This window comes from Bombus flavifrons, chromosome 18, assembly GCF_040668555.2.
Source record: "Bombus flavifrons isolate JBK064 chromosome 18, iyBomFlav1_principal, whole genome shotgun sequence".
NCBI lineage: Eukaryota > Metazoa > Arthropoda > Insecta > Hymenoptera > Apidae > Bombus > Bombus flavifrons.
The window spans coordinates 3,095,022-3,121,174 of NC_138459.1; the positions used below are offsets into that span (position 1 = coordinate 3,095,022).

Below are 26,153 nucleotides of genomic sequence, written 5' to 3' on the forward strand. Positions count from 1 at the left end.
GTCGTTGCTTGCAAGTACGATACTGTGCATGTAGGATTCTCAAGCGCGAATGTTTTTTAAGTTGCTTAAAGAAAAGGAAAATAATTCGAGGACGAAGAAGAGTATTGATCGATTGAACAAGGATCAGCCATTTATCAATCGGGCTATTTCATTTCAGCATTTGGGGACAAATGCTTTTGCTGCAAATAGAACTTTTATTCGTCGATTATTTCATCGTTCCTTAGCGTCAAAAAAAAAAAAAAAAAAAAAAAAAAGAAAAGACGGAACTAAGAATATCGTGACTCTGTAAAAGCACCAAATTTATTCCGGGTTCGTTCTGAAAATTTAGCAATGACATACGAGGGTAAATTCGATAATGAGCGAATGTGATTCATATCTGGATGCTTAATTACAAAAAGGAAGGAAGAAAAATGCTAAAATAAGACTGAAAAACAAAGGCGTCGTTGAAACATTTTATTTCCATCGAATTTATCGCTCGATTTGATTTGTTTCCTCCATTGCCAGACTTTCGGACACGCGGTTCGATGACGTAAATGAAGAAGAATAAATGAAATTTTTTAATAAACTCGCCACAATGTCGTATCTTTTTTTTTTTTTTTTGTTTTTGTTTTTGTTTCGTTCACATCCGTAATTGCGAATCGTACAATCGGACTTTTTCAATTAGTTTCGCTACGATATCTACTGTTTGTTTTTCTTGTTTGCTTTTGGGATTGTCCATGGTGTGTCATATCGATCTTTGCAATTGTGAGATTATTTCTAGTGGAAAATTGATTATACTTCGAAGATCAAAGTCGTCGGAAGTTTAGTCTGTAATCTTTGCCACTTCCTATTAGACGATACTCCTGTTCGTCCTTGAACACTCGTATTTCGGGAAAATGTTCATATTCATAAGAGAGATATAGCTGTCAAGGAAATCATTCGTCGAATGTTTGCGTTCACGAATGTCATTGTAATTACAGTCGAAGTGAAAAGCTTCGCAATAGAATAACCAGGTTCGTAAAGAAAAAGAAAAATTAATTTCAAAGATGATCATTTTACTTTTCATTTTACGTTTCATCTTAACGTTTAATAATTTTGCTATTCGCTGTATAGCTTCGAGTAAAATGTCAATGGGCATGTAAAAAGAGACTAACAACGAATACTTCAAAAGTTTTCAACCAATATCGCCCACACGCAGAAGCAAATAGACACATTATTTAATTGGATGAAATGTCGAGGCTGACCAGATTCGAATTTTACATTTTCGTTAATTGAATTTGCTCTTTCATGTCAGCTGAACAAAAGCAGACAGAGTAAACATAAACTACTAGATAACGCGACAAAGAGAACGCTAATTTTGCAATGTTTAGTCTAGTTTTGGTATAGGCAGATATAAGTAGACTGGCATTTAGAATAAAAGACTGTTCCCTGGATATCATCGAGGGCGCGTGTTAATCTACCTTCGCACGATCACTCCGAGGACATGGCGATTAAGGGACGGTCGGGTTTCTTGATTCGCACGAACTGTGATCATTCTCCAACGCATTCCTTTGTCAAATCCGTCACCAAATTATATCTATATCCATAAACATTGAGAACGCTGCCTTCGATCTCGCGATTCAACGTGGAATTATATCAATGTTGCGTTATTATATTATATCCTGTTAGTGAAAAGAAAGAACAAAAATTCCATGCTTCGGAATTAATTAAAACATTGCAGTACCCTGGTTCTTCTTTGTCAGTCTCCTCCCATCGACATATATACAGATATAGTCCTCCATCAGAATATCAAAGATACTCTTTTATAACAAACCTTGCTCTCTGCCAGGCTAATTCTTTTACGGATAAGCTGGCAATGAATTTGAATAAAAGTGACCGTGAAATGGCAATAGCCCAAGGAGCGGGATTCTTACGCTCGAGTACGTTCAAATGGAACATGGTTGCTCAGATTTGTTCGTTCGTCGGCCTCCAAGGAGCATCCTCTAGTTCTATCGCATCTTCGTCCGATTCCACGGCTACTTACGACCCTTTCTTCTATCGGCCGTTTCTCAAAGCTCGCAGAAAGGTCGCTCGAGACGTAACTGACATAACGAAATGCTTCCACGTAAGAAGAAAACGTTACTTGTAACGGGGCAGCTTCTTCTTCCGCATATTCTGATTTTTAAGGTTCGCATTTGCAACCGGTCACGTTGCGACCCTTCGCGATGATTTACGATCTCGGTATCATCACAGTAATACATCACGTATTTTATGCACGATCCAACCGAGTTTCAAGTTCCTTATCTTCGTCTCAGACAGCAGCAATATCAATTAACAGAGTCCCGAACGGCAGAGATTCGATACGAACGTTTGATCGTTCGACGGATACGATATGTCATTAGGAAAAGAATCGATCGTCCCTTTCATTTCCTCGGAATTCTCATTCCAGTCCCTCTCTATAGAAACGCAAAGGTATTCTAATGCTTCTAATTTGTACAGCTTTAGACGAGTAGAATGGCATTTTATTATTTGCATCGAATTCTCATCGATACGCTTGTTCCGTCGCGTATTGTCGTAACGATAGACTAGGTTTGCAAAGCGTGTATTATCACTTACCGAGTTGCCACGTTCTCCACGTACGTATCTCGTTTCTCTTCTTCCCGAGAGACCTTTTTACGATCGCCTCGAAAGTTGCTGAAACAAGAAAGCGATCGATACGATTACATTCTTGTCCGTACTTATCTTGTTTTTTTGCATGGCGATTCGCGCAGACGAACTTCTGCGATCGAAGGCACGACCGATGCCATTGAGTCGAGTATTTTTCTCTTTAATCGAGCCGGAAAACGATGTCGCTTCGTTTCGAACGGACAAACAAAGTATCATCGAATGAACGAGTTACCCCAAGCAGAATCCCTTCGAACGCTTCTTTCGTTATTCGCGCAGATATATTCAGCAGGCGACCGTATTGAGAAGAATGTGCGAGAATCACGTTGTATCGTAATTGAAAATCCAGTGGACGAGGTAGTAGAAATCGTTCGAACGTAGAGGAAAGGGGGAAATCGGTCGCGCAACGGCGGACGGGCAACGAGATGAAGTCATCGGACGCTTAGCCAGAGATCGGCTGGAAGCCATGAATTTTTCGTTGCGGTTTCATCGAGTAAAAACTTGAATCGCGAATAAAATCGCGGTGAAGAGGAACAGCACGATCGCAAAGCGTTCGCGAACGACATGTCCGAGGAAGAAACGGCAGAACGGGCCGATCGTAATAAAACGTTCGAGATAGACAGACCAATTCAGGGGAATCGCACGGGGGACCTGCCGGAATTCTTCAACGTCACTCCGCTCGATGTCAACGCGACGAACGAGATCGACTCATTCTACTTCTACGAGGTGAGCTAAAGAAAACACGGCTGCCCCTATAAATATATTCTTCCGTTGAAGAGAAACGCTTTAAAACGCAGAGACGGCTAATCGACTAAGAGGTCGTAAGTAGAGCTCTCGATGGAAGAGCATCGATTTTAAACGCTGTTTCTCTGTTCTCGGCCTGATTCCAGCGATTGTTACTTACCTGTAACAGTACAGATATAATTAGTCGAAGCTGCGAACGATCCAGTGGCAAACAAACGGTAAGCTGTGTTTGAAACGCGTTAAAAGCTTTAGCTTTCTATCAGCTAGCTATAAATCGAATAGATCCGCATGGACTGCGATTTAACTTTGATTCAAACATCTACTTGGCCCGCCGTAGAACTATGACCGACATTCCACTGTTGTCCCTCGAACCGATTACAGACACGGAGTTTGCCCGATCGTCTAGGTAGCAGATGTCTCGGATCGTCGTAACACGTGGTAGATAAATACTCGTTAATTAGCTGGAAATTAGTTAATCGAGCCGTAATGTACTGCAATTGGATTTCAATTTTCTTGTTTCTTAGTACAAATTAATTCGTTTGAACAAGATTTTTGATACTACGTATGTATATTTCTGCATTACGATTAAATTAATGAAACAGCGATTATGAAATTACAAAATGGAGAAAGGTAAATGAGACGGCGAATAAGAGAGAGGTTCCACTTAAATGTCACTTGCCACGCGAACTTGGACGGTAGAGAGGTTCTTTGAAAACATGGTAATTTCATGGAAACCGTAGCAAAGGTATAGCGAACAGCCTATTAGATTCGTCGTTTTGCTTCCCGTGTCTCTTCGATCGTCTCGTATATATAACTTTTTCATCCATGATATTTCAATGGATATTCCGGCGAAGACTCGAAATACATAGAAGTGTCGTTGCTGTTATTCGACCGTAAAGCGGAAACCTTTGAAATTCCACGTGTTTATCGTGGAATATGAATTTCTTTCATCTGGATCTGAATTTTCGTTCGAATACAAATCCCATCGGTGGTGCCGTTGTCAGCGAATGAACGATGGTCGTTCGCGGTTAAATTTCGAACGAATAAAAGCAAAAGTATTCAGCATCTGGAATTTAAAAACGTTGTTTTTGCGCTGAACAAAAGTAAAAGTTATTTATACGATTATGTTAGCTATGGCTTAAAAAACAAATGGGACAATGCGGGAGAAAGTGGACTGAAAAAGCCATAATAAATTTATTCGTTAATAACGTTAACATTAAGTAACATTAATTTATTCTAGTAAATCGTATTAATCGTATAAAATCATTTTTTTTTTTTCAAACGAAACCAATCTATTTTACGTATTTTACTAAATTACTTAATTATTTATTGAGAATCGGAGTTAGTCCAGTTTTGCCTTTTTCCTAATCGCAGTTTATCCGAGAATCCGTGAAAATATAAGTGGTATCGGAGCAACGAATAGCGAGAGTATTTACGTTTTCGTAACAGTGCATTTACGTGTCTCGAGGGACACGTGGACGCAACGTTCGGCAATTTCTCAAATGATGAAGTGACGTAATGTACTTCCCACTGTAACCGGGTCATTTGAAACGAAGGTAGTCGATTTCTACCTTTGCCCGTCAATTAGCGGAGCGGATGCAATTACACGCGAGTAAATTTGGAGGCGAAGATAAACGTTAAAAGAATGGAAAGCAGCTCGGTCACGGTTGCTAACTAAGAACTGCGTATACTCTAACGCGGAAAAAGCTATTTCATATACGCGTGTGCATATATAAAGCTTCCTTTGTATCGTGGTTAACGCAAAGAAAGATAAAAATCGTAACATCGAGAGCAAAAGTAACTTTTCGCTGCAACGTCGAAACATTAATCTGATTGGTCGTCGTTTCAACTTTTAAATATCGAGCTTTTAAATACCAAAAAAGAAATTATTTATATATTATTGCTTCGCATATTATACATTTGCATTTTCAACAAGCTTCCTGTCATCGACAAATGGCCATCACGCCTGCGAGATTTAATTGCCGCTTACGTCCGTTCGCTTCGATGAACGTTGCCGATACTTTTTATTCCGCAAATCGACTGAAACGATTTTTATTCAGGACCGAAGTCGAATGGAGCCATTGCCTACTCGCAAAAAGATCGTAACGAAACGTTGTCATATCGTAGCACGGCTCTTTCATTTATTATTCCGTCATCGAGTTTAGGAGCTGCTACGACAAAGGCAAGTTTGGAGGATAACCGTGCAAGACGCGTATTTACGGCGCTCCTCGTAGGAACATAATGGAAAACCGTGATAACGTGGAATACGTGTTTTTCTTTCATCCCGTGGTGTTTCTTTCGTTTCATCGGGATCTCTGACGACATAAATCTTTCCTCCGAAGATCTTTCGTCGCTGAGGATAAAGAGGCGATATATCTCCGTGCCGCGAGCTGCAGATTTGCAACTGTACAAATATAAGCGTACGATATATTCGTTACGTAAAAGCCGAACGCGCGTATATCCAACTACGATTCCGACTAGAAACATTTTCACGGTATTTTTGGTAACTATTACAATAATTTCTTGAATGAAATTCTTGGTCGGCTGGAAATTTACGAACCGACGAAATGCCGCTGTCCGCCGATAATTGCGATTCCACTATTCGGAAGTCGTATTTCTCTAGGCTCTATTCCCGGCTAAATTTCGAAAGAGAATCGACGCATATTAAATTTCATGGAGCACCGTACGACACGTAAGAGGGTTGTCAGCCAGCTAGCCAAAACACGACGAAACGTCGACGATCGAATTAAAACGGGCGCCTGTCCGATCTCTGCGTTAATTCGTCAGTGCCGAACCTACCTCCGACCTCTTGTCACCTGTTCCGTTTCTACTCGTTTCCTTGACACGTGTCTCACGCCCGCCTAAAAAATCGCACGCGCGCCGTTTGCTTCCTGAACGAACGCCACTCAAACGATCTAACGATTTTCGTTGCACGCGTAAGGACATACGATGAAACGACCAACCCGGACGATTTTTATTGGCTCTCGTAAATCGCTACAAGATGTTACAGGAGACATGTGACGCAGCGTGGGAGTACGTTCCACGGATCAACGCGAGGGAAATTAAGTAGATTGATCTATCGTTACCCGACGGATCTTTTTAAACACGTTGGCTGCCAGCGGACGAAAATTTTCGCAAGAAGAGCCAACCAGAAACATACAGCGTTTTTATCACGACGTTACTTTTTGCCGAGTACCTCGTTGGTTTGTTTAATCCTCGAAACGAGTTTCGTTTTCAACGTTTGTCAAACTTCCGTCGCTCTAAACGATAAAAAGGATACGTTTGAGGAAGCAGCAAAGCGAAATCGTCACAGCGAAGTACATACGCTCGATATCAGTCTCATCTAAAGCTTTTTATATTTGCACGATCCTGAGAAAAAAGGGAGGAAAGTTTAACCGTTTATCTTGTTCGGAAGAGTCGATGAAAACGGAACTCGTATCCGACAAATTCCTCGTTTGCGAACAAAATCTTATCGGCTGTTTCGACGGAGAAGAGGAACGTGGCGCGTGCGTCTCGATCGTTAGTCCCTTGGGGCGCGTCGATCGATTTAAAAGCGTCGGTATTCGGTGTTCGCGCGGTGATTTCCTGGCTGTTTGCGATCTCGTCCAGTCACCTACCCGCTTCTTGCCACTCCTTTCCGCGAACGTGCAGGGCTAACCGATGCGAGTCGCGCGACCGCTTTGTAAAAGCATCGCGACGAGTTGCCTCGTTTCGCACCACCGACTGGCCGTTGATTGCAGAAACCCCGCCACATGGGAACTCGCTTATTTTTACTAGGAATGCGCGTTCGCGGTAAAAGAGAGGACGAAAGAATCAAAGAAGGTGGGAGAAGGAACGAGGGAGGAAGGGGGTCATTGACGCGATGCTGGAAACGGACGGGCGATAAAATTAAGCTCGCAACACGATTCCGCAAAAGACGTGGAAAATTCTTGATCCATCTGTCGTTTCTAGTGGAGCATCTTCCTATTGTTTCCTATTTGTCGTATCCTCGTCTTTTATACATGCATATCAGTTGTAATTGAAACGAAGACGCTATCTGATGCATTATCGAATCGAGGATGGCTAATCTCGTCGTTGCGGAAACGGGCGTTGAAAAATGACTCTTCGGCAAAGGAGGAAACGGAAAAGGCGGAATTACATAGCGCGAGAGAACGAACGGACGTAGAATCGTAGAAACGCAAAGTTAAATCCTCGAATCGTTCAACGTTGAGAAAAACGTTGTGTTGTCGAATCGTTAATACAAGTTTGTTTGTTTAGTCAGCAGTTGTTGACCGGCGGTTTTTATTCAAATACTATCTTTGGGAACGAGATATATGAACAGTTCAGAGACTGCGTCAAAATTCCATTTATCTCAAGTCCATTCGTCGAAATGGTAATCTTTGATAAACGTTCAGTTAGCCGAGTCTTTACCGAATAAATTTACTAATTTGAATATGACGACCTCCTATTATGAAAATATAATTTGGCGAATTCCGAATCACATGAACATCAATTATATAAAGAGCGTACACACAAGTCGCAAATATAGAATAAAATGTTTTCATACGGCGCTCGGTTTCTGAAAAAAATATACTTTAGCTTGGTTAAATACCGACGAGATAGCGTACGAGTTAACAGGCGGTTACTATACATGCGAAAATAAGCAAAAAATTCGAAATGAAATTTCTTCGTTTCAGGTTTCGTTTTCAAGAAGATAAAGTTTAAATATGCTTAATTACGAACTGGTCTGGTATACGTTTTCAAATTTATTTTTCTCGAAAAGCACGAAGCTTCTTACGAAAGAATTTTATTCTACGTTTTTCACTTATTTTCGAATGTAGATTAACCCTCTGTCGATTATTTACTCTTGTTCGCGTCGAAATTAGCCAGGTTAAAGTATACTTGTCAGATCCTCGAAGTCGATTGTCTCGAAAACGAAGCTTCGGACGAAGAAACATGAATTTTTTTCACATTTCTTCAGGCAGAATCATCCCCTGCACGGCAGTACTACGATTACTGCACCACCCTGTATAGTTACAAACTGTTAACAGCAGGTAGTTTATAAACTGTTTGCCCTCCATCAAATTCAACTAAATGAAATTCCATTATATGTATTGTACGTATTGTACGTATGTGGAACGATATTTCGAACGATTTATCATCTTCTTCGAAATGTCAAATGATCGAAATATCTTTTTTCTTTTGCTATACTTTCGCGTGAGTCGTTTATGTAAAAGGTCTTTACAACTGGAAATAGTAGAATCGTGTTATTTCGCTATTGAACCTACCTGCTGAGTTTGGTCTCTTTCCGCCTCTCACCATTAACTGGAATTTAAAGCTTGTTCTGAGTACGGACGCAATTACCGTAGCCCCCAATTTTTGCCAGTTGATTACGCACAAAACAACGAGTCTTTCGTAAAATACTGTTCCTTTCCTAAAATATTGTGCAAGATGAACAGCCCTTGCGCACGATTATGACCGAATTATATTACCACACAGTCGTGAACATCGTAGCAAGGAAATTTGTAAGAAAAGCGACATGCAGCGTAGCTGGAAGGGACTTACGAAACTGACGATTCGAAATTTCTGTTCTCGCAAATTATAAATCGTAGCTGCGATATTGGCCACGAAACAAAACTTTTTCGTCTTCCATTTTTTACGATCTGGCCGCCAATTTATTTCGCTGACTGTGAAATCAATCGTCCGACCGGAGGCTTCGACGCTTCAGTTTTACCAACGACGCGATTCGCCCACTCTTCTGCGTTTAAGCGTACGACTTACACTCTAAAAAGTATCTAAAGAGTTATTACCGTGGAATCTGGCCGATACTTTGACTCGATTCGACGTTTCATTCGCGATTAGTTTGAACATCGCCATCCGACGAAGACAGAACGGATACGGTAATTCGATGAGAAGAGACAGAGTTAGGTGCTACCACCCCAAAATATTCGTATTTTCGTGAACTTTGCCAAATGGATGATAAATCGATTCCTAAACGGATATTCCTCTCGTCTAGCAAATGCTCGACGAGTATACTCGACGTATTACGAATCTTTGCGTGTCTTGGTACGTTTTTATGTATTTTATGTACGTTTTAAGACATCGATAAGAATGGAAACTTGGTGGCCGAGTCTGGCCGTAAGGTCGAACCAGGCGACCACTGTTCCATCGACGATAAAATTACTAGGTAAACATTTACGAGTCATGAAAGTTATACGGGCACGATGATGTACATATTAGGACGGGAACTTTCTTAATTAAATGCAACTCCAAACAGAACGTGGTAAATACATTGTTTCCCTAGTTGCATTGTTGGTCCACCAACAACGTGCCAACATTTTCAACAAACATCCTACGTTTGCGTTCAACAAATATTGTTCGTGTTTTTAGATAATGGCAACATAGGAAGATGTCGCTTCGACGGTGATTCACACTGTTATAAAAATCTCGTAATGAAGCTGAATAGGAGTTGTGTGCTTTTATGTAGAAAAGTATATAGAATTAGACCGAATATTCTAGGTTAACGAATTGGCAACGAACTGATATACTTTTATGGAAGCTTGGAGCATTTAATAGATTCCAGGCTAAATTGTTGCGTGAACGATAAGTCTACTGCTCGAAAAACGTTATTCTACGTAACGAAGATGAGTAATGGAAGATACGAAACATCGTGCTATACAACAAAAATGAGAAGTGGAAGACAAAAAAACGAAGTCATTGAGGAGAAGAATATCGACGCGTTTGACATGTCGTGAAAAAGATACGATTCCGCCGCTATCTATAAGAGAAGATTGCAAAAGTATCTAATAAAGTTGCGATGCATTATAACCATGGAAACACAGAGACCCGAAGTTGTTGTTACGGGTTTAGACCGCGTCTGGATATTCTGGTGATCCCGAAGATAGAAGACCACGATGGAGTTGTTTACGATCGCCGGGAGAAAACTCGGAGGATCGCAGTGCCGCTTAAGACGCAGGGGAAAAAAGAAGACACGGCTTTCATCTACGCCCTAAGCCATATATTTTCCTTCGCGCTATCTATTCCTTATCAGCCAATTCGATTATTTGATAGCGGAATCGCGTTGCTCTAACTTCGCCCAGTTAATTCGCTAAGGAATTGTTTCGATCACTTTTTATTTCTATTTTCATCCAAGGTGGCTTCGAACATAGAATTTTATAAATAGACGAATAGGATAAATGACGTATTGATTATTCGCGAGCAAAATGCTCGAATTTTATTATTATTTGTACGCGGCTACGTTGTTCAAGGACTGACGTGGATCCGTAACATTCTTCGGTTATTATCTTTTTTACGCCGATAATAGTCGTTGGCGGTCAAACTACCTTTCGTAGGGAACAAGCTCATTCGTTACCGTGACGGCTAACTAATAGCGCGTGCACGAATTACCGATAACACGGACGTTTATCATTTGCAAAAGCATATTTTCTTACTCGGCTGTCTACGGTGCACTCGCTACATGCGCGCATTATTTTTAATACGACGACTAGAAGTCTAATTTTATGTGCCTCGACGCTCGCCTTCGCATTCGCACTGAATTTAAATATCGTAAATATCGCGTTATGTGGTCGTTCTTCTTCCTACGTTTGATCTTTATCAAAGAAAAAAGAATTCATTATATATCGTCGTATGCAATAGGCTTAAGTGAATTGGCATAATTTTCAAAAACGAGCAACGCAAGGAAAACAAATAGAAGATGCAGCTTTATTAACGTGCGTTTTGCGCAACGCACGCACAAAGTTACGTTTCTCTGTTTATTTTTAAGAAACTTAACGACGCGTCGCCTTCCGTGCATTTCGCGCAAGTACGTATATTCTATTGTTTATTGTTTTATCGTTCGAGTAAATTATTTTTCCTCTTAACGATTTAGCGAACTACACGGCATGGTTTACAACGCTTTTTAAATCCTAGCGTGATTTTACTACGAAAAATATGCATTCACGTTTGCACGGCGAATTGTGCTGAATCCATAGGAAGGGTAATTTATCGATATATATTCATTTTCGATCGATGGCACGGAAATTTATTATCGTAGGCATTTCGTCAAGCGTGATTATGCGTGATCACATCGTTCGCTCCCTATTTCTTCGGTAGCATCAATATTCAAAGAAGTCGAGACCTATCATTTATGGATTGAAACGCGCGCGAGTAACACAAAACGAATGACACTATAGCTGAAATGGAGCACGAATTTCGAATAAACACTTGGACGACTGTTATGTAGCATTTTACAGTTTATTTTACAGTTTTGTCGTCTGGTATCGAATAAAGACGATTACAGCTTCATATACGATGACTCGCGAAAATATCTAGCGATATAACAGAACATTTTTATGTATTTATCATTCGTGTTATACGAAATTATTCATTGGCTTTGTAATAAGACACGATTATCGTGATTGTATCGTTCAAATTTTCAACGAGTTTGGATATTGTATATGGAAATATATAGAAGTTGCAGCGTGTTTAATACTTCCAAAGATCACCAAAGAATCTGAACATGATCGATCGTTCGTAATATTGGAAAGTCACAATATTTGATGGAACCATCTTTAGCACAGACTGTACGTTTAAAATCATTATTCGTGTCTATATATAAATTCTTTATTAAGTGTATGAATTCTATATTAAGTGTATAATAAATATTCTGTAATCTGCGTGCAATCGTATCTCTCTGTATTAATTATAAACAAATGTATACAATTTGAAATTCATATCGTATATTTCATATTTTACCAATACGATAACGATAGAGACATCTGTTATTACAGCGTTAATGAAATTTCATAAGGTTTCGTATAAAATATATAATATATTCGCGAAACATTTGTATAAATGTTTAAACATTATACTTCGGCGAACGACTGTAGAAACTATTCGTCCCTGATTGCCATGGAGTTTCTTGGAAATATTTGAATTCTGCCTTCGAATCATATCCGATTTGCGTCGAACGTCGTTCGTTTCGCGATGTCTGCAGATCAAACGGATCGAGGTAACGCGAATCGTAAGTCAAGGGTAATGCGAGTTAATCTGGTCGCGATAAATGCTTCGGTTGGGCAGATGATGGCGATAAAATTAATTACACGGTCGCTCAGAGGACTTGGTGATTTTGCGGACGGAAATTAATGGTTTCTCGCTGGCCGCTAAACCACCCTGTAATCTACGTCTAAACTTACGAGTTCGGTAGCGGTCGTTGGACGAACGTGTCACAAATTCAATTGGCTCGTTATCGAATTACCAACGGCCCAATTTCGTTCGTGTTTTTCTTCCAGTCAAACGTCTTGCAGTTATCTCGGCTATGCACGGGGTACAATTTTAAAACTCGAAGCCCTTGTATTAAAACCGTAAATCTGATTTTTAATCCATATTTTAATAGCGCACACTTTCAGATTGCAAATTCATCCCATACATTCTTTCTTTATGCATACATATATATATATATATATATATATATATATATATATATATACGTGTGTTAATTTTTTACGTGTATTTTATCGTGATATTTTACTTCCTGATTCGCTCTATTTACGTACGTTGGGTTCGCTTTGTTCCGCCCACCTGGATAATACAATTTCAAATTCTTTCAGTTAGCCTTTAGAATCGTTATTAAAACGGTATCTCTCTTTTCAGAAATTTCCTATTGAATCCTGCCGGATTGCCGCTGTCAGAACGTAGCGTGGCAACCACGTGTTGCTATCGATGTCTATCGATTCTAGCAGCGACTAAAGTACCAACGTATCGTCGAATGCGTATCAATGACGATTAATTGTTTCGTCGCGCGTGAGAAATTGTCACACGATCGTGAAACGGAGTAATACATTTGTCCACGGTTTGAACAAATAATTTTAGCGATAAACTTTAACGAGACTGTCTCTGAAAAGATACGAATAATTTTCGTTTGCCGCTATTGTAAATTTATATAACAGAAAGAAACGAGAGTCTCAACGACAGTTAATAATACAGTACGTGACAATCTTGTCCAAGATACCAAAATTTCAGCTTGTTTACTAGACGAAAAAGAATCACGATGCGACGTTGGCCTTTCCTTGAATCTTCGGAGAAAATAATAGTGTTCGCGTTGGTCAATCAATTTACTTTAGGAATTCTGTCATCTTTGCTTCGCGAAAGATCGGATCAAGCCGATCGTGTCGACAACATGGGCATTTCCAATGTTTTAGCAGATCGTTCTTCGAAAGCGCTACGCCATCGAGACGATCATCATCGTTCGATATTTCCGAAACTCGAAATTATCCGAAAAAAGTCACGCGAGTAACTGACAACGAAACTCCAGCTAATTCGTAGTTTAGTCTGCCAAATGTAATGATCAGACTTCTTATTTAAAATTTCAATTTAAATGCAGATGTTAATTTTAAGCGTCGTGGCACGTTCGAATCGGACGGATACGTTTAAGTAGAAAATCGTCAGCCACGTTTTACCGAAGATAGACAGACGTACCGGAACAGTCATTGAATCGACGTGTTTCGAACGATCGCATCGACAACTGTGATGTTGTAACAAAAGCGCTATTAACCGACTGCCACTTGGACTAGTCATCGAGAGTCACGTTACGTGACATCCGCGTGTTATGTGGCTATGATTTACAAACGTTCGCTATTCCAAACTACTTGTTAATAGTCGTCGTAACTATAATGACGGTTCCATTTTTGACCAGCGGATATCTTGTGCTCTCGTCATTTCGAAATAATTACTAACAAATTGATAGAACACGTTTCCACGGGATCTTTAAATTAATTGCATATGAAATATGATTTATGAATTCGAATGAATTAATACTGTCAAAAAGGAAGAAAACAGAAGACATAAATTTGCTTTAGATATGTTCATACGGTCTAAAGTAATTATTCAAACGATCGGCTACCACGGTTTTCTTTTATATCGATGATGGACATAAAGTTACAGGAACGGCGCGATATATATAATATTGAGGCGAACAGGCGTAAAATTTCGTTACAATCGAAAATTATTTTACGATATTATTATACGGTAAACAGCGTGGATGGAGCAACGTGTGATTTAATCGAAAATTCGCTGTATTAGTCGGGAGATCTTCAGATTTGACATTATTAAATTCCGTGCTACTTTGAAACTCATTAGCCTCCCTCGGGACAGAACGGTACGAAGCCGGGTAACGTTCCCAGACTGTACACCGAATTTGCCTGGAACGGATCGTCGGTTCGCATTTACTAAAGTGTCGCGACGAACAGAGAATACGTAATACGCGGAACGACGCGTTTCCCGCACCCCGCCCGAGCAATCACTATAATTTTCAGCAAGCCGATCGATGCACGCGCCGTGTAATCTTAACGGCCGACTGATATATGACCGCTACTTTTCTGCAAGGACAGGCTGGAATTTTCAAGATTACAGCATTTCTTATCCTCGTACGTTCGACCCGTCGATGGAGAATTCACGGTTGTATCGCAATAACTTAGAGGCGGATTTCGCGAATCCATCGAACAGGTGTAATTTATCCGATTTCCTTTTACATCAAAGTTTAGTCGATAAACGACGGTTAATACCGATTAACGTCGTTAGTAACGATGGTTAACGATGGTTAACAATTTCTTCAAAGTCGATTTTTCACATTCTAGGAAAATTTCTAAAGTCACATCCTTCTTCTACTTGCAAATCTGCCATTTAACCATTTCCCAGTCTGTACAGGACTTTAAAGTTTGTCTTCTAACTAGTAAAGCAAGACTTTTGGTGGGAATATGTGCGTTGACACCGTAACGGTTTTATTAAATCGATATTCCAGCAGGTCACAAATCCTGTGAATTTTCTTCGAGGGAATATTACATCCCGAACAGAGGCGGAAGTTGTCTTCCGGTGGAAGGTGAGCCGCTTCACGGGTATCGCGCGTTTTACCCCGTTCCCAATACAAACACAAAATTCAATCTTCCCTTTATTGTCTTCGTCTTCTCGGTCCGGCTTCTTGTTTTACACTTCATCGTGTTTCGATATCTTGTAGTATAAACATTTGTTCGTACGTATTAATAAAGGATGAAATAGCAAGTGAATGCTAGAATATAAACGTCGTTCATTTTGAACATTCCACGCTGATTCAATAGCGAATGTTAAATGTCTGTGAAGAGTATTATCGCGTATCTTATTTCTCGTTAAAACACAATATTGATATTATTCAAAGCTTCGTGCAGTGTGCATTTCTATTGTGTGCTTTTGTAACGGATGAGATATTGTTAAAGCGAAGACATTGATATTATATGGACTTGATGGCAAATTTATCTTTATGCGTCGCTTCTCTCGTAAATATTCTTTCGTGTTTCTTTCCCATTTATTTTGTTATTCTATTATACGCCGAGTACGTCTACTACTTCTACGAACTAAAAGTAAATCATCAGGTTGAAAAAGACTGCGTTCATTCGTCCGTGTCAGACGCAGATTATTCCTCTCTATTCGAGAAAATAACGGTCGTTCGATGACAAAGTCGTCGAAAGAGATTCTCGCCTATAATAAAGACCCATAGTCGGAAATTACATTTTAAGAGTTTAGTTTCAATTATAGCGAAGACTTTATAATGAAATGAAATTAGAATAAGTTTAATAGGCTAGACGAGAGTTGAAATTTGATCTTTCTTCGCCATACCTTTTATGCGTAAATATCAGACGAAGAATTTCTCTAACGATTTCGATTATGAGAAGAGGATAACTTTAAATTGCAACTTGTAATTAGCTGTATCGTAGAGTCTTGATAATAGCACATTATCATTAACATGGTTCGAGTTCTTGGAATTCGACTATAATAAAATTCATAGACACCTGCACATATGTGGCCAGAAGAAATCGCGAGGAATCCCGTTTGCGATTTATTGCTCCCACAGGGATCGTACGGCATCGATTCGCGCTACTCTTGATCCTTTTCTGATTTCAGCTTGCTTTGCCGCAACACATTCGAGATTGCACTTCGCTCTCTCGCTGAATTCAATTATATCGTAAGTTGATTGTTACTATTACTCGAAGAACACGTTAGTTTCTTCGTTAACGTCTTCGAAAGAAGCGACCGTATCTGTCGATATCTGTTCACGATTGTTTTTTTTTTTTTACTTTCTGCTTGAATATTTTCGATAATTGTATTACTAAATTTGATTTATTCGTTTCGAATGCCGCGTTCGATCGAAATACATATCGTTAACGACGCGGGTTCGATAGTGCTGAGGCGCGATTGTAAATATAATGGCTAGAAAAATCACTCGTACAAACCTTTATTTTCCGATAAAGTGTCTTTTATCAGATTCTTTATAGCAGAGTGCAAAACTCTTTGTGCTTCGTAGTCGGAGCTTCGTTCGGAGATCAACGAAATTCCATCGGCTTTTACCTTCCGTCCCGTTAAATCACTGATCGATCGTCACTAGCGTTGTTATAAATCGTTGGCGACACCCGCCGCGCCAAGAATACATCCGAGAAAACGCGAAGGAAAAAGTGGTCCGCTTCGACCTGGAAGCTAAGTAGGGTCGTATTTCTTCGCCACATCTTGGCAAACCCTTTTCGTTAGGAAAGTGCCTACCAGCCCTCGATGCTGTATCACGCTCGTTTCTCCAGCTTTTTGTCCGCCAGTTTCGCTCGATTCGCGACTAAAACCGAGATACCAGGGGTTGCCCGTGCCGGAAAAATTTCCCCGATCTCGATGTATACATCCCTAGACAGATATCTTAAAATACGACGTCCCCTTCTGCCTTGTCGCGGCAGAAACTTCTTTATTTACTTGTTTATCCACACAGCCTGGACCTTCGACGTGACATTACACCCCCTCTTCGCGGACAGCCATTGATTTTGGATTAATCACATTCGACCGAAACCTATATTCATAAGCGTCCTCCTGGATCTTTCTCGTTACGAAAGTCAGTTGTCTTCGAGTTTCGGATAATCGATGAAGAATCAACCGTATTACATCGTATTCAAGATGATCGAGGGATCTCTTATTCGACGAGCTCGCTGTCCTGCCAGCCAATTTCTGCTTTTTGAATATTTATATCTGTCAAAATGCCGCATAACGATTCGATAGTTTATGAAGCGATAAAGTCAACCGTGTTATCGTTCTCTTATTACCCCAGATTATATTTTTTTTTATGGAGGTAGTTCTTATATGGAACAGCGAATGGTCGATTCTCCGCGACGCCGACGCGTCGCGTCGCCTTCGATTTGCATGTATACCTCCCTGTGTTCGACGGAAGTTTCTTTACAACTTTGCATAGAGCGTTGCACAGTTAATATTGTACGTTATACCATTGTAGCGAAGACAAACTTCACGTTTGATTTATCAAATTTGAATTGTTTTCTACATTCCGATTTCGAAATATCGCCACGAGATTCATAAAAGACCTATCGATGGATTTTATCCACTTCGTTAAAGACTATAGCTTCAAATTCTTGGTGATCGCGCGTCGTTTTAAAGGAAATCCTACGAAATAAATTCCTCTTATCCTGATCAGCATGTTATCCTGATTGCGTTCTGATCATCGTGAAAAAACTATCTTGTTCCACTGAGGACGGAATATTGCCGGAACGAACAGGGTCTGCAGGAATACGGAATAACTGAAGCGAACCCACAATCTGATTACTGATTTTATATAATGACACGCGTCCAATTGTATTTTCTGCACGAAGAGAATTTTTTTACGAATGCAAATTTCCTAGCATCTGGTGTCAGGCAGATTTCTAATAAATCTGAATTTTTGACGAGATGGACATTTACTTTATGGAGGGCAAAAAAAAAGAAAAAAATACATAAAATTTTTGTTTTCGTTAAAACGAGATGTATTAAAAATTTCTAGATTTAATTTGAAAATATCAGGAGAGAAATATCAACATCCGAACAGCGTTTTAATTATTTCTCCTAAATTAAATTAAATTAAATTAAATTAAATTAAATTAAATTAAATTAAATTGTAATAATAAAAACTTTGTTCAGAGGAGCCATCTAAATTATCGTATATACAAATCATCGAGAATTCAAAACAGGATTTGTCGATAATGAAATATCCTCATCGTGTTCGTCATTATCCAAACGTTTTGTAATTATGCTTGCATCTATGCGATGCATATTATGTAATTACCAGCACGCGTACATAACTCCGAATTCCGGAAGTTGCAAAGTTTAGTGATCGACGAGGAAATAACATACTTCACGTGCGAGATCATCTCTATAGCGTAATCTATAACTCTTGGCAGTTTCGTTGTTTACCTGCAAACATCCAAAAGTTCTTATCTTCGTAAAACATCAGACGTCGGTAGTCTCTTCTTCTTACATCTAAATTCCTAGCCTGAAAAATACGCGAGAAAATACCATCTAACGGGTATAGGGAAACATCTGTCTACCTTTAAGGGGTGTTTTCACCCTGAAGAACGGAACTGTGACAAACAAGAATTGTCCGGTACTTCTCTTGAGGTTTCTTATAAACCGTAAGCAATGTTTAAAAGCGTTTAAAAAAATACGGATCTATCCGGATTGTAGTTCTCTCGTAAGATTACGAGACTAGACAATGTAACGAGATAGTTTTTCTTTTCAAATAACTTATCGATAAAATTATTATGTAAAATTAACAATAATTTTTATGAAATATCTCGAACTTATATCTTGGGTACGAACGATACGATTTGAATGGAAATGCACTTGCCACGAAATTTCCAATCGTCTCGATTAATTAACTTCGCAAATTCGCGGTCACGTTTCGTTTTCATTTTAATAACAAAATACGTTTCTGTCACTTGATTTTACGTATCTCGTGATACGACTGAACTGAAAGAGATAAAACGATCGTTGAAAACAGAGCACGATGAAAGCACGGATTAGATAACAGCCCTTTTGCCATTTCTGAAATAGTGCACACAGCTTGTGATTGCGAGGTCCATGGTAACCAAAATCACATGTTCTATTTCGAAAAATGAATTTCGAGCTCGCGTGTGTCGTCGTTAGCACGACTAGTTTAAACGAAGGCGAAAGAAATATTTTGTTTTTCTGCAATAGCGAATGGATGTAAAGCGGTTTTGAGCAAGCAGAAAGCGTTCTTTCTTCGAAACTCGATCTTGTTACGTTTTCTCGTATCCCCAAAGAGTTTGCAACTGCTGTAGCCTACAAAAGTTTCCAGACAACCATCTTTCTAGCCGAGCCTTAATGGGCAAGCAAGTCAGGGTGCGTAGCGAAAGCGTATTTCATAAAGTGTACACATAGCCTGGATATGAGAGCACGAAACAACAAAAACGTTCGTATAAAGTTTCACGCGATTGAGCTCGAATTACGATTACTTTTACAATTAAACTAAGTGTTACGAGTAATAACAAATAGTTATAATAACTATTATTTATTATTATTTATTATCATTTATTCAACTGGATTAAAAATACCACGATTTACAGATTCAGATCGGAAATACATACGCGCACCATACCCTTGGAACTGCAAAAATTTTATTTCAATTTAATCATTCGCATCTTACGAACTCTAGCAAATTTCACGGCAACGTGCGAAATTCTTAGCAATTTCCACTGTGCGAGGAAATGTTGATCGAATAATTGTCCGTGATGCGGAGTAATTCGCTTGATGGTTAATTTAACGTAGCTTGCACGAAACTGTCTAATTTTTCTGCCCGACGACGAGTCAAAGTGAAACGAAAATGAACTTTTACGAATAATCTGAGAAGCGGCGACGTGTACGCGGTTACGCAAAAGAAAAGTCTTTCGTTTCTGTGAACGTTGATTTTACTGCTTTTCTGTACCGCGCCGAGGAGTATGGCGGCACGCGAAAAAACTTTTTAAATCTTTACGACTCGAGGGAGCAACGGCGGCGGCCAAATGAGATCAGAGAGATTTCTTGTTGCCATTCTCGATCGTTAGAAGCGCGATTTTTAAAGAGCAACCGAGCGCCTCTCCGCTGAGCAAAAACCGCTTGCCGCAATTTACGATTTACGATTGGAGGAACGAACGCACGTGAGAAAAAAAGATTGCGTGAACCAAGATGAAAATCGGACGAAAAGTAGGATGGCAATTGAAAAAAAGTACATGAATTATAGAGGAACGATTAGAAAAGCCTCCTTTTCCATTAACTTTATTAAAATTCGTTGTCGCTCCGATTAATAGGAACGGAGAAAAGTCAGTACCAAAGGGATGTATTTGACGCGAAGCATAACGCTGGTGCATTTTATGGGACCATGTTTTACAAAAAAAAAAAGATCCATGGCTGCAATGGAGTTATCGTCTCTCGACTGACTGAACTTCGCAGTTTTATCGCTTAAAGGAGAGCGACCCACGCTCAAACACTGCCATCGTAGAGATGCTAATCGAGTGTAGCTGTGATCGATTACAATTTGCAATTGGAAATTAAACGAAATAGAACTTTAATTAGAATCGGAGAATTGCAACCATTGCGACGGTACTGTCCGACAGAAAGGTATTCAGTTCGTACATAGTACGTTGCAGTATACTTCTCCTATGACGAACATGCTTTTGATATAACAAATAATTATATTATATAATATACAGCATAAAAATAGAAAGACGCGATAAAAGAAAAAGTGGCTTCTTAAATAAGAACTTGCGAAGTTACTCATACTTTATTCGTTCGACGAGAAAATTTTATGTTTTCGTATTTTCAATTTGTATTATCAATTCGATATTCGTAGATCTTCAGTATGTCCGACTTAATGCCTGGTCACGTTAAAATCTTAGCGAATAATATAAACGCTTAAATCTTGAAATTTCCTGCTAAACGAGATACTCTCGTTCTTTGAACTCTGCTCGTGTCCCTTATCGTGTGTACTTTATTTTAAATAGTTTTAAATTACAACCACCAAAGTAACAAAGTAAGAGGTTGCATAAATTGCTAAACAAGGATGAAAAACATTTACTTGCGAGGGTCTATCGCGATTATGCCTGTAACGAAGCAATTCAGAGGCTCGCGTTGGAAAATGGTCGAGAAGGGAACGACGAGAATTTCCTCCCACGTGAACAGAGGTCAACGACTGACTTTTCGTTTCAATTTCTCTGGATGAACAAGAGAGCTAGGGAGCATTGTCGTTTCATCAGACTTTTCGAGGGTAACGAGTGCGTTACTGGCTGGGATACTTTCTTCGTCTTACTCGTCGGATATTTGACGGAAGTTAAATAACAAACTTTTCATCGCGTTTCCACCGAATATCTGTTTCACCCTAGGTTTACCCTTTCGTTTTCACGGAAATTTCATTTCCAAACAACCAAAACTCGCTCTCGAAAGTTTCCTGTTACGATCAGTTACACCACAGAATGTCCAAAATTGAATAAAATAATCCGCTCATCGCGTCCGTGTACTCGTTTCGATTTTTACCGATATCGACATAGCATTGCTTTATTCTGTGCAGCAGGTTACTGTTCGCGTTTAAATATTTCGCCGTCTTGTCTGCAATAGTAAAATTTCATATAAAGAAAAAAGAAGAACAATGTCACGCTCAACTCGTATCAAAGAATATTTATGAAACTAACAAACGAAGATTTAAATGGTACGCTATCTCCCTGCCTTATGAGGCCCTATGAGTAAAAATGTAATTTAGAATTTTTATTTCAAATAGAACGTAATTCACAATCAACGCCACGAAGGCAGCTCGATATTAGAACATGAGGTGTTAATAAGACAAACGGCCGTCGTATAAAGTGAGACTAATGTTCACATATTTCTCTTTTTCGCTTTAGAAACGAGAGGGACAGTTCGAATAAGACTCGTACGTACTGCGATACGAGATGCGAATCGAATTTACCTCTTCGTGGCACTTTACGACCTCTCGTAATATAAATCTCACGCACGTCGAGGGAGCTTCCCGACAAATGTCTCGCAAAAGCCGAAGAACATTTCTTCCTAAATAGTATCACCCAGGGAGAAACGAAGTAAATTTCCACGTCTGCAGCGATCGCAATAAAATCTTACTGAAATACCCGCGGAAAAGAGGAACAAGAACAAGACCTGCGACAATCGATATATCTACTTCATCCCAGATTAGCTTTATAGAAGAAGACGTTCCGTGGAAGAAAGATATAACGGAGCTGAGAAATAGAGAGGAGAAGACACGTCCACATTGATAAATCACATTTTAATATATTCCTCGAAATTTCTGGCGTCGTTCGGTACACCTGCTTTCCACTCTGTTACATAATTTCCTTCTTAATCCAATCGCGAAGAATTTATAATATCCAATGGAAATCGATTGGAAATTCCAGCGTTATTAAATATTCGATCATTTTTAGGTCTCTGGTGAATACCACGGTTCCAAAATTTAACATTGAACATCCCGATAAGCGAAATTTGCAGTTGCAATTTCAAGCATGGAAAAGAAACGGCGCGGAAAGATGGAATTCAAAAGAAATTGAAGTTTGGGAAGCTGTTTCAATTTTTTCTCGCTTTCGACTTTCTATCGATAAACGTGAATTCAATCTGCAGAATCAGAATTTAGATTGCTCTCCGAACTGACATACGCTGAACCCCTTTTGCATTAAAATGAGTCGATATCCTAATTGACGAGAATTACAAACGAGCACATAGGACAGCCTGTTGTTACCAATAATATAATGTACGTAATATCACCCAACATATTATAATCTAACATTGATGTGTCTTTAGAGTACCGCTGTAATTATACGTCATTCCCATTCTTCAAATTTGTCCATTTTTTCGCTATAACAACAAGGCAACCTCGAAAATATTCTTTTAAATTCCGATTTTCGTATAATATCAGAAACATAAGCCTGTAGTTATCTTAAATAGCGTATTTGTTTATTGTGCATCTCCTTAGAGTGATTAATACATATATATCTGTTCGAAGACGAATATTCAATTTCGCGCCAGCTCGGTGGCTGTAAATATTCCTGCCATCGTGTTCGTAAAGTTTGATTTCCAGGACAAGATAGCATAAATTTTGGTTGACGTTATCGATTTCTCGATAATTTTCATTTCGGCGCGTACGCGTACACGTCGATTTGCAGAAACACGCTGATAATAGCCTAAGAATGAATCCGAAATCAATTCGTAATTGACTTGTAGTAAAATATCGTCCCGCTGAATATCGAGGTTTATTAATATAATTGACTTGTACTAAATATTTTTCTAATTTCCACGCATATTTTCAGATTCGTTTTAAACGATATAATCGCGGTAGTATCGAGACACGTAATTATGTTAATAATGTTTCAAAACGTCCTGTATAACGCACATAATATATGTCACCCAAATATGTTCAAATAATTTCACGACCTAGTATAGTCGCGGATGAAGAGATTCGAACATAGATTCGATCATTTCAACTGCCTGTCGTGTCATTTCTCTGTTATTGAGAAGAGCGAGAGAGCGCGCAGAGAGCTGGAGGCACACGCGCGATTTGGAAGCATAAATTTAGTGCTGTGTCGAGGGAAAAGAAGGAAGGCGAGAGTGGCAGTTACGCAGACCTCGGTTTTCGTCGATTCGGCGATATTTTCTCGCCAATGGGAAAAAGGTAATTTGCTGTTCGGGAAGAAATACCCGGGCCAAAGAGCCCTCCGGCCGGAACGTGTAATCCTCGGATTTGAAACCTACTCGGTAAACTTTCCTCCAACGAATCTGCCCCGAAAAATTCCCTAAACTAGATCCGTGGAAATCTTATTGCCTCGCGAATCGAATCACTTTAAGCTTCATCCTCGCCAAAAATATACGCCGGCTGCCAGTATGTGTGCCGATTTCATTTACTTATAGAAGCTACTATCTAACTTTTTAACCGAAGATCGAAAAATTATACCGTGCCCTCGATAAGTATTTTTCGTGGTCTGATTTTAATCCCGCGACTACGTTAAACCGAAACAACTATAAATTACACGAAGCAGTACGAGACTGTCCTGTCAACGAATAGTTGAGCTGGAATCCATAGATGGATAGAAGATGTTATATGCCAGGTAAAGAGCAAACGAAGTCTAACGTATCCAGGTGAGACACCATGTGAAAGGCGTGGATAACGTAGCACGGGCCGCTTTTCTTAGCCTATTGGCTCACGCATAAAACACCGCCATTCCGGTGCAACCTCGTCTTCCAACGTTTCTCCATATTATTCCTAACTAATTTCCGGCCGATAGAATGCGGTAGATGAAAAACGCGGGAGGTAAGGAAGTTAAATTAGTTCGCGACAATAACGTGGAATCCGTACATTCGTCGTTATTACGGTGGGATAGGCCTGTGCGGTAGGAATCGAATATATTTTAATTTCGCTAACGAATCGCGATACATGGCCGGAGAAGTCGATTGTTCGATGCGTCGACGTATAATTAGAATAATAGTACCATTAATCGCAATATTAAAACTTAATTCTGCTTTAGCATCGTAACATTACGTTAGTCGAATAAATTATCTCGGAATTTGATGATCCTACACGGATCGGATTCTGCAGTCATGCGATAAATTGCAACGCGTGGTGCGATTCCGGGTCTGTCCACTAAAATCGGGTTTGATGTAGGGTAACGAACAACGTGAATCAAATAATTGGAATAGCAGGGAGTTTCTACTCGACGCGACACCCACGGCCCTTTTATTCTCAAGGATAAAGATCAGCGACGAGTATTTCTATTCTAATCGAAGAGGAGGAACGTACAGGGAGGAGCCACGCGAACTTCTTTGCTCCGTAGTTTTTCTGGCCTTGGCAAGCGCGCGCGGCTTTATCAGAGAAACGAAAGTTTGCCAGGTCAATTAAACGTCTTTCGTACAGACACGTGCAACGAACGCGCCTCGAATTCCAATTGAAGCTGATTTACGATTCATGACCGAAACAGAGCGGATAGGATCAGCTAAATAACGGCATCCTGTTAATCGGCCTCGCGCTGGCCAACCTACGCATAATTGATTCCAGCTCGACCAACAAATAGTTGCCAGCTACCAGGTGGCAGCGTGTAAATTTAGTAATTATCCGAATGTATACGGTCGCGATTGAGCCAATTGCGAAACCATTAAACGCAGTCTGCACCAAGTACCGGAAGAGGTTCGTGTATTTGCAGGAATAACTTTAGTTTAGTTTCCACGAACGTATCGCCACGCCACGACCGCGATGGCGGGCAAACCGATTTAACTGGAGGATAATCGGTATACTCGGTGTGCATGAATCCCAGCACGATGGACCGTACGCGCAGCTGCGGTGCAAACGGCATAAGTGCGTGCTCGCCACTCGCAGGTGGTTCCCTATGGGATCTACGACGATAAATTTCTGTCTTAACGATCCACCCACCTTGCAGTTGGATTCCGACATGGGCGTACTCCGAAATGGAAACTAATAATCTGTCATTGAATCCAGAAAGGCAGGGGGACAAATTTCGCGAAGCCACGGAGCAAACACGTAGAGATATCGGTCATCGATTTTCCATAAATGACCAGTGTCATCGAGTACGGGAAGAAATATGTTTAGCCGGATCGGGAACACGGAAGTTTCCCCAATTTTGCGGCTGACGTACTTCATGATTTCCGTAACCCACTTTTCCTCGCGCGCTTGCGCGCACGCCTTCGAGAATTTTAATAAAATTTACGGGAAACTCTTTTCTGATATTCATCCGAACGCAGAATGAATTACCACTGGGAACGGACTCTCATCTTCGCGCATCTAATAAATCGTGACATCCGCAGCTTCGAACTTTCCAACGTCGGCGCTAGAAATTATTATGAATACCAAGTGTCTACTTAAAAACGGCAATTGAGAAGTGTGGATTGCGGTAATACCAAGCGCTTCATGTATGTCGATGATCCTTGCGATTCTAAAACCTCGAAATTAACTTTGCTTAAATTAA

The 26,153-nt window shown here is 39.9% G+C and overlaps 1 protein-coding gene and 1 long non-coding RNA gene across 11 annotated transcripts in view; one reads left to right on the forward strand and one right to left on the reverse strand.

The window, feature by feature from the left end:
- Window positions 1–26,153, reverse strand: part of LOC138189040 (uncharacterized) — a 43,530-nt gene that overhangs the window by 5,778 nt on the left and 11,599 nt on the right. Inside the window, exon 3 of the long non-coding RNA XR_011175819.1 lies at window positions 2,575–2,652. This is a non-coding gene — a long non-coding RNA (uncharacterized LOC138189040). The remainder of the gene's footprint in view (window positions 1–2,574; window positions 2,653–26,153) is intronic.
- CCAP-R (Crustacean cardioactive peptide receptor) overlaps window positions 1–26,153 on the forward strand; it is a 37,681-nt gene that overhangs the window by 869 nt on the left and 10,659 nt on the right. For 2 of the 10 annotated variants that reach the window (XM_069131184.1, XM_069131188.1), the window contains exon 2: window positions 2,902–3,348. The exons of 1 other annotated variant lie outside the window; for it this stretch is intronic. In XM_069131184.1, coding sequence (XP_068987285.1) covers window positions 3,187–3,348 — 162 coding nt within the window. In that variant the 5' untranslated portion in view covers window positions 2,902–3,186. Of the gene's footprint in view, window positions 1–1,760; window positions 3,349–23,633; window positions 23,852–26,153 lie in introns of those variants that run through there. 7 more of the 10 variants (XM_069131189.1, XM_069131192.1, XM_069131183.1 and 4 more) reach the window with 6 other exon arrangements.